The 10,103-nt window shown below is 35.1% G+C and overlaps 1 protein-coding gene across 8 annotated transcripts in view; it reads right to left on the bottom strand.

Annotated features, from left to right (window-relative positions):
• Ccdc83 (coiled-coil domain containing 83) overlaps positions 1 to 10,103 on the bottom strand; it is a 45,634-nt gene that overhangs the window by 13,592 nt on the left and 21,939 nt on the right. For all 8 annotated transcript variants that reach the window (XM_033764261.1, XM_033764262.1, XM_033764264.1 and 5 more), the window contains one exon: positions 7,874 to 7,942. In XM_033764261.1, the coding sequence (XP_033620152.1) occupies positions 7,874 to 7,942 (69 nt within the window). The remainder of the gene's footprint in view (positions 1 to 7,873; positions 7,943 to 10,103) is intronic.

The raw sequence follows: 10,103 nt of genomic DNA, 5'->3' as shown, positions 1-10,103 counted from the left end.
TTCTATAAAATGGAATATTACTCAGCCATAAAGAATGAGAAAATAGATTCATTCATGGGAAAATGGATACATATTGAAGATATACTCCTAAGTGAAATGAATAAGTCACACATGTGTAAATACCGAATAGTTTCCCTGGTGTGAATAATCTGCAACAATGCATAAGATTCTAATAAGATTACTGACATTTAGAAATGGGAAGAAAGGAGCTAAAGGTGTAGGGAAGGTGGGATGGGTAGGGGAAGAGTAAAAAGGGAAAAGAAAAAAATGTGAGTGAATGAAAAGATGAAAATAAAGTGTTTGTAGATGGAGAGGGGAGGAGGGGGTGAAGGGAGGGCAGAGGTAAGGGGAAAAAATGAGAATCAAGACTTGTCATGTAGAGGTACATGATCCCAACAATGAATGCAACTGTACTGTATCCCTAAAATGTACTAATAAACTCAATTAAAGCTGAAAAAAAAAAAGATATATCGCCTTTTCTGTTTGTCTTCATAATATTGTGTTCCAAGTGATGATGTAATTTGATACATATCAGATAGATGAAGGATTATTTGTTCATTCAATTGTACACCTATTGTGTGCTAGAAACTATATTACACTTTGGAATCAAATAAAAAATAATATACTAGGGCAGTGATGGCGAACCTTTTAGAGCTTTCAGTGATACAGTCCACTGTGATATGCATGCTGTAAGTTTCACCTAGGATCTCTTAGCCTAGTGCAAAAATGGTGATGAAAATGGAAAACAATGTGATAAAAAACATAATGGGGGCTGCCCAGCTCCTGTGGGAGGAGAAAGGCTCACCCTATTTCTGTCAGATGTCAGAATAAAAGGCAGAGTAGGAGAGATCGCATGTCATCTGGCCTTGAAAGGCAAAGAGGGATTCCCTAGGGAGAAGCAAGGTGCCCTTTACTTAAGAGGAACCATATATGCAAAAATCACAATTATTTTGATGTGGGCTTTTCAAAGTGTAAGTGGTGAGAAACAGGAAGTAAACTGGATAATTAGCAAAGGGACAAATAATACTAGAGAACCTTGTTTTTAGATAATGCCAAGTCATTGCCAGATATAGCACACTTAATGTTTACTAAGTTTACTTAATGTTTACTAAGAAAATATGACTAATTCAAACAAAATCTGCTTATGTTGGTAAGAGTTTTCTTCAGTCTCAAAAGTATATTTTGATAATTTTTGTCTTAAGAGGCTTGACAGTGAAAAGAATATATGGAAGATGGCTAAAATAGGACTCCCAATTCACGTTTTTGCCAGACTAGGAAGTGATCACAGGAAAAGAACAAGACAATAGAAGAATTAGAACTAAGAATATAAAATAGAAAGTGATAGAGCTGGATGTGGTGGCACATGCCTATAATCCTAACACTCAGGAGGCTGAGGCAGGAAGATTGCTGAGAGTTTGAGGCCAGCCTGGGCTACATAGTTCAAGGCCAGCCTGAACTACATAAGGAGACCCTGTCTCAAAAAAGAAAAAAAAAAAAAGTAATAGCCTGGTGAGAATAATAGACCAATAGGAAGTAATGAATTTTGAGGGAATGAGATGAAATTTTTAAATTCACAGGAGTTTAGGTTTAATACATCTTGTCAGGAGATGCCAAGAATGAAACTGAGATAAATACTTATGAAACAACATTCTCTGCTTTGTTACTGGAGCTTCAATTGTATTTTGGAATCTAGAAGTATTTGGTATATTACTGCATGCATATCTATCATATAAGTCAATTAAGTATATGAATTCCTGTTTTGTATTGTTTTTTGAGAGAGGATCTTGTTATGTGGTTCAGGCTGGCCTTGAACCTGCTAAGTTGCTCAGACTGACCTTGAACTGATGATCCACTTGCCTCAGCCTCCCAGAGTATGGTATTATAGGCATGTGCCACTATGCCTGGCAAGTATATGAATTTTCTACATGTACCATGTTCTGAGCTAGACATTGAAGTATACAAGGCAATTAAGGTATTCCTCTCCTCCAGACCACTGAGAATCTAGTGAATAAAAATTCAATTAAAATATAAAACAATACCAGAGTCATAGAAAATATTCAAATACTGCTCATGGTTTAGGGTTGAAAGAAAAGTATATATTATTTACTGCCTCAAATAATTTAACAAAACCATTTAACTCCATAATACTAAATTACAAAGATGAGTGTTGGTGTTTTAGGATCTCTTATGTTGCAGGATAATTAACTTGATCACAAACTTGAGTGCTTTAGAAAAAGTTTATGATTTTTTAAATGTCAAAGATGAGAAAGAAGTTATAGTTAGAGGTTATAAACAGAAAAAAGAAAAAAAAAAAGAACATTTGGAAATGTTTGACCTAAGGGTTTGGCATGCATGGGAAGCAGCACACATAGTTCTTGGTCTCTATCCAAAGTTGAGAATGAGGTCCCTTCTGTAGAGCTTCCAATGGTAAGGATATCTGTGATATCACTGCCCCCTTTAGAGTACTCAGTAGTGTTCTCATCAGCTGCTCTCTCCCTGCCAGTCTTTTGAAATGCTTGGGAAATAAAAACTAGTTCTTTTATATAGTCTCATAAATATCTTTTTTTAAAACGAGTTTATTGGTACATTTTAGGGACACAGTACAGTTACATTCATTGTTGGGATCTTGTACCTTTACATGACAGGTCTTGGTTCTCATTTTTCCCCTTGTCCCACCCTCTCTTTATCCCCTCTTCCCTTCCCTATTTACAAATACTTTATTTCCATTTTTTCATTTTCTCATATTTTTTCCTCTCCCTTATTACCTTTCTCCCACCCTTCCCACTTTCCCCACACCTTTAGCCCTTTTCTTCCTATTTCACATTGTCTATTACCTCATTAGGATCTTATGTACTATTAGAGTTTATTCACACCAGAGAAACTATTCGGTGTTTACACATATGTGACTTATGTATTTCACTTAGGAGTATATCCTCAACATGTATCCATTTTCCTATGAATGAATCTAATTTCTCATTCTTTATGCTGTGTAATATTTCATTTTATTGAAAAACATCTCCTTTATCCATTTTCTGAATGGGCAAATGGGCTGTTTCCAAGTTTTAGCTATTACAAATTGTGCTGCTATAAACATGGGTGCACATACATCACTGTGATATGATCATAAATACCTTTAGATTTTGTGCATAAGAAAGTGAAAAGGAAAAAATGAAAGACCACTTTCCCCCATATACTTAAGAAATGTACAAAATTGGGAAAAATAACTTAGCTAAGACTAGTTTAAATCAGGGACCTAGTCATTTTCCTAATAAGCATGTTAAATAAAAACAGATAATGAAAATCACACAACAATACATCTCTGTATCCTTCCCAGAGATTCAAATTTTTACTTATTGTTGACAGTTAAATAGAGAACTATTTTCAGTTCCATTATTAAATAAACTTTGTTACTCATTCAAAACCTTTCCCAAAGGCATTCACTGATATACATTGTTTTGTTTCTGGACAATAATTTCTAATTCTTGTGATAATAAATATAACCAGAAATAGTTTTCATTAATTTAATGAGTAAATTTAATAAAACTATAATGAATATTTATTGAAATAAAAAGACATTAAGTCTATTGAATTTTCTTTAAATGGTCTGTCCTTTATTACTAAGGTTTTTTGCCTGTGATTCAATTACAATTGACATTTCTTCATTTTCACTGAATTATGAGAAGATTAAAAAAACATAATTTGTGGCTTTAACAGGAAGAGTCAAGTCACCAGCACAGCATCTTGTCAAATAGAATTTTTTGTAATAAAATCAAAAAAATTTTTAAATCAAATAAATTTTTGTAGTCAATTTCCCTAAGCCTAAGATCTATGACACCCTATAAAATTAAGAGCTGAATAGTTATTATAGGATCATACTTTCTTACTTAATAAAAGCATAAGAAATTTCTCCCTAATGTTCTAAGTCCACCTTTAATTTATATATATATAACATATATAATATATATATATAATATAATTATCACCTTGTTTTAAATTGGAGATTCATCCTGATAAATTTCTGAGGACAGTATGAACTCTTTTCACCATGAATTTAAAAGGCACTTGAAGATAGTTGTCAATAAAAATTTCTGAACAGTATGAACTCTTTTCACCATGAATTTAAAAGGCACTTGAAGATAGTTGTCAATACCATAGAAAGTATATACATTTTAAAATAGCTTGTTTCCTAGACTCACTGAGTCTACTCGGTCACATAAGAAACAAGGAAAAGGAAAGAGGAGAAGCTGACATTGACATTTGAGTGTCTGGGTAGATGGTGAAAAGAAAATTGAAGAGGAAAAAGTTTAAGGGTGCATTAATGCATCCTGCTGTAGGTACAATGAGTCTGAACATCTGTGTAGAAATATTGAGCAGTTAAATAAAGTGTAGGTCCAGAGCTGAAGAAGTACTAACGGAAGATGTGCACTTGATAATCATGAAAGATTAACTTGCTAATGAGACCCACTTGTACTATATAGTGAGAAGTGAGCTTTCACAAAAAGTGAGATTTGTTTCATGGATTGCATTTAAGTACAGGGTGGGTGGCTACTTCCCTGGGTAAAAAGAGAATTTCAAGAAGTAGATGGGTGGGCTGGGGATTTAGCTCAGTGGTTCTGCTGCCTGCTTCGCAAGCTCCAAGTCCTGAGTTTGATCCCGGTACCAGTAGATGGGTGACTGAGCTAGGTAAGTCTAAGGTACTGCTGTTCTCAGGACCCAGAAACTCAGGGTTCAGTGATTCTCACCCTCCAGGAAGGATACAAACCTGTCTGTATGGTGCAAAACCAACTTCCAAAACCAACTCCTTACAGAGGCCCCTTTTCATGTTCCTGAGCACCTCTGCACCGACTAGAGAATCAGACATTGAAAGATTTTAACTAGAAGACTGCACAGTAAGGTTTGTGTTTTAGAAAGATGTCTCTGAGGCAAGGTAAAGGAGAAGGGAAATTTGTGGTCAAGGGGGAGGAAAATCATCTATGACACAATGGAAGGATCTGTGTAAGCAATAATGAGGGCCTGAACTAGGGCAATGACAACGAAGTAGAGGAGACCTTGTTGAAAGTAGAACTGAGGGTTTAGAGGACTCTGGAATGGGGAAGTAAAGGGCATTTCTAATAAACTCTCAGATTTCTAGCTTGGAAGAGATCCTTAATTGGGACAGAGAACATAAGCAGTTTGGGGCAAAGGAAGAGATGAATTCAATTTAGGAGTTTGCAATGTCTGTGGTGCATTAGGTGGAGTTGCAAAGCTGTTTGTTGAATGTCTGGATTTGGAACCTGGAAGTGAGATCACTTGCAGTCTGGATGCTTTTTAGGCCTACGGCACAATTATCCTCAGACATTTCTTCCCTGTTCTGCTGGGAGGGACATTGTTTCCTGTTTTTCTCTTACTCAGTTTACTATCTTGTTTTGCTGAAGTGTACTGCTACGTAAATTCCTGAGGAAGGTTTAGAAGTAAATATACCACACATTTCTGAGAATAACTGTATTGTGCCCTTAATCTACTCTTGCTGAATATACAATTCCAAGTTAAAAATAATTTTCCATCTGCACTTTGCTACTGAAAAACTGATTGCCAGTTTGGTTTTATTTCTTTAGAGTAAATACCCTCCTTATCCCCACTACTTTCTTGCAGAAAATTTTAGGATTTTCCTTTTTAGTGCTCTAAAAGTTGTCTTTTTCGCCCATTGAAATCTTCTTTTATTACTCCATTGATGATTTCCTTCCCTCTGTTTTTTTTTCTTTCTGGAATTATTATTCCTTGGATATTATATATTGTACATTAGTACTATTATCTCTTATCCCTTCTTTTTTGGTATTATCTTCCCTGTTCTAAGCGATTGTTCTCTGTTTCTTATTTTTGTAATCTTTATGTTGTGATACTGGGGATTGAATCCAGGACCGTCACATAGCTACATCCCCAATCCCACCTCCTTTTTTCTTTCTCTTTTACATTTTGAGACAAGGTCTTCCTAAGTTGCTAAGTTGTCCAGGCTGGACTAGAATTTGTGATCCTCCTGTTTCCTTTTGTTTTTGGTGTTCTAAAAACTCATGTCTTCTTCATCCCACTGAAATGTTTTTCTACTACTCCATTGATTATTTCCTTCTATTTTTTTCTTTCTGGGAATGATGGGCACACACTCCCACATCCTGCTTATTTGATTGTTTTTGTCTTAAATTATCTTATTCTCTAAATTATATTCCTTCTCAGATTTGTTATTAATATACTCCCTGAAGTTATTCTACTTCTTTCAGGGACAGTTTTTGTTGCTCTTTATTTTGTTGTTGTTTCATTTGGTTTTTCCCTTCTTCTAGGATGGTTCTATTTTATATGCTTGGTGATCCTTGGTTGTCTATATTTGAGAAAGGTCTAGGAATGGTGTTGTTTTCTCTATCATTATGTAAAAAGGTCTGTTCCTCTAACAAGTTTCTCTTCACACTGGGAACATGGATGTACACAGTGCATCATGGAAGGTGGACTGACAATCTGTACTTTAGATGAGAAGGCAAGAGTGGGATGTTAGATTGTGGCCTTCTAAAAGCCATTATAGGAAGGACATTTTGCATAACTACTAATGTCTTCATGAGAAACCTCAGCTTTTATCGGGTACTTTGTTCCTTGTTCTCAGAGCACAACCTTCTGTGTGAGGGGAAATGGTAGCAGGTCCTGGGGAATGCTTACTGATACAGCTCATCATATAACATGCTTTTTTTTTTGCTTCAGTTTCTATTTCTACCATCTATCATATACACAGACTCTCAGTAGAGAATCTCCCAGGTTTCCAAAAACAGATTCAGTTCATACATTCTCTGAAGTACTCTTATACCATCTGGATTAAATATTAACTGCTGGTTTCATGCTTTCAACAACATGCTTTCACATCTGCTTTTTGTCTTCCAAAAAATTGCCGTAACCTCACCAGCTAGTTAATTCCTCCTGTTCTCTTTGTGGATGAGTTCCTTTTTGTACTGTTATAATTTTATTTCAGTGGTCCTTCAGGAGAGAGAGGATACAATTTACCATCTTAAAACACAGCATAAACAGTGCACAAAGGTTTTGATATAACTGTTCCCTTCACCCAGGATCTAAGCTATATATTTTTTTTAATTCATTCATTTTATTGGTACATTTTAGATATATAATATGATGACATTCATCATTGGGAATTTGTACCTCAGACAGCTGAGTCTAAGGCAGCATACATGGGCTCAGCAGTTTCTGTTATGTTCTTCAGAAGTAGAGGATTCTTAGGATCCGATTTGGGTGCGATACATTGGACAGGGACATCTTGAATATAGCCAATGGCTACATTATGGATTTGGTGTTGGCTATGACACAATGTCCAAAAAGCCAAAACAGTCCATTTCAGAAGTCACCAATGCACTAAGAAGACCAGAGCACTTCTTCCATTGGAGAAAGGGAAGGAGCAAGTATGCAACTAAAGGAAATGTCATGAATCTGAGTTTTCTTTAGTATCATAGCCACAAAAAGTCATGTAAGACCCCTTTCCTATCAAGGCAGGGACGTCAAGGGACCACCTTGAAGAAAATCAGGGGAAAGAAAGAAGCCTGAAGACTGAACACTTTATCCAATGGAGATATCCAAAAGAGACAATTTAAATTAGCAGTTAGGATGATCCTTTACCCATCACCTAGAAGTAGTACATGAAGGAACTGTACTTCAGTAGACTGTAAACTTAACAATTGCTTTTGATTATTATTGAGATTACATGATGAATAACAACTTGTAATAAGTCTTTCCCTTAATTACATTTATCTTAGTCAAAGTTTAAGACTTTTCCAGTGACTTCAATTTATAATTAAAATTTTTTTCCAGTTCAAGAACAATGAGAAAAATTTTGTTAAACTCCACGCACCTCTCTTTTTAGCCAGTCGTTCTCCAAGATCTCCTGATAACTACCCCTGTCAATCAAACTGACAGCATTCTGAAATAAGGAAGAGTTGCCACATGGTAATTCACAATGTTAGCGATGAGGACAAACATCAATTTTATTTATTTTTAGCTAATTAAGTTTATTGGTACATTTTAGATATACATAATGATCACATTTATAATAGGGATTTTGTACCTGTACACGATATATCTTAATTCCTCTTTACATTCATTTTAGATTATGTTTTGCAATTACTTTGAGAATGTATAAGATCTTTTTGTTTAGTTCTTTTTTTTACTATCCTGTTAACAATTTTGGGGCTGATTTACACATTCTACTACAGGTGATCTAGAGAACTGAACAATGTGTGATTGATTATCCATTCATTTTGCCTCCAGTGTTACTGAATCTGACTGATGTGAAAGTAATTAAATGAACTGCTCATAACTAAGATAAACTGTAGTAATCAAACATTTTTATAGTCAGATACAACTCAACATACAGCAAATTTTTTGCATATCAGTAGTAACAACATACATGTTTACAAACCTAATAGCAAGTGGTTTCAGGGTAGCAGGCTACAAGCTACACAATTTTCTAAGAAAAGGCATTTTGGACAATGAAAATAGGAAAAGCCTTGACAGAGGTTCATACAATGGATATTTGATTTTCAAATACTTGGATATTTATAGCTTCACTTATAAGAATGTTACAGTGGATGATACTGTATTTTTCTGGAGATGCTTTTATATAGAAATTATGTTACAGATTCAATATTCAGTAAGTGAAGGGCAGAACCGAAGGGAGAACAGCTAAGAAAAATATTCTAGTGGGGGGGGGAGTCTAGATCATAAACATGGACAGAAATAATTTAAAGGTATTTTAAGGGTAAATTTATCTTTAAATCTTTAGAGATGGAAGATTTTCAGACTTTTTTATTTTTTTGTACCGGGGATTGAACTCAGGCCCTTGTGCTTGCAAGGCAGGCACCAGAACCACTGAGCTATATATATCCTCAGCCCTGGAAGACTTTCAAATAAAAAGATCTTTAAATCATGTTTAGTGAACTAAGAGTGGACATGTATTTCCTAGGAAGCAGGAACTTCTGTACTTCAACTATAACAGTTCTAGTTTCCTCCAATATAAAATTTCAACAAAAGTAGGAAATAGTTCCTGAGGTTAGTTGACTAACAGCTTAATTCACTTACAATGGAGAAGTGGCTTCAACTTTGGCTACACATTAGAATCTCTAGAGAGCTATGAAAAATCCATAAATCTATGCATCATTCCAGGGCAATTACACTAGCATCTCTATGAGTGGGACCCAGACACGACTGGGGTTAAAAAACACTGCAGTGACACACCCACGTTTAGCTAAGACTACACAGCACTGGATTATAGGAAGTTGAACTGTAATGGTAAAATAGCTAAATAATAGGAGGAAAATTCATTCAAGCATATGATTGATAAGCATTATGTAGAAAAAAAGATAATGTGTAGTGACTATGAGCAATAATTTGAAGAAGAATTGAATTGGGTCTGGGTGTTCCCACTTTCTCTGGGCAAGTCATACTATTTCTCTATGTCTCACATTTCTTATTAGCAAGTTCCTATACCTTTTAGGGTTGCTGAGAAATTTAAATGTAAGATGCTTATAAGAGTATTTGAGACAGTCCTCATGACATGCTTCAAGTTAGAGGCTTATTTCATTTACATGTGCATTTTTAATAATCAACTATATCAATGGTTGATTTCACCATTTAGTCAGATTCTGTCACCCGGATGCATGGGCAGACAAACCATTGATCAATTCCATACTCCCCTATGTTTGTATAAATTAGTAAAAATTGTGTGATAGGAGAGTAACATTGTAAGAACAAGTGAACCGACAGGGGTGCAACTAAAAACAGCAGCTGAAACTCAAAAAGGACTTTTGAAAAGACCAGATATTTACAATTCTTAAGAAACAATGCTCTGGATAAAGGAACATTCTCATACTGATTTAGAAAATAGTTTAGAGATAGGAGCACTGGGAAGGGGGGAGGGGGCGGAACAAACATTTTCTGTAGAAGAAATTAGAGAACATATTCATTAGAAATTTTATCTCAAAAAATATTTTATATCCCAAACTTTTAAAACAACAGCAATATAGGGAGTGCTTATGCTCCTAGGTTTGGATGTGTAAGAAAGTATTGTTCAGACAAATTATTTT

This window comes from Fukomys damarensis, unplaced genomic scaffold (assembly GCF_012274545.1).
Source record: "Fukomys damarensis isolate Sample0158 unplaced genomic scaffold, DMR_v1.0_HiC HiC_scaffold_16, whole genome shotgun sequence".
NCBI lineage: Eukaryota > Metazoa > Chordata > Mammalia > Rodentia > Bathyergidae > Fukomys > Fukomys damarensis.
This window is presented reverse-complemented; position numbering and strand designations above follow the sequence as displayed.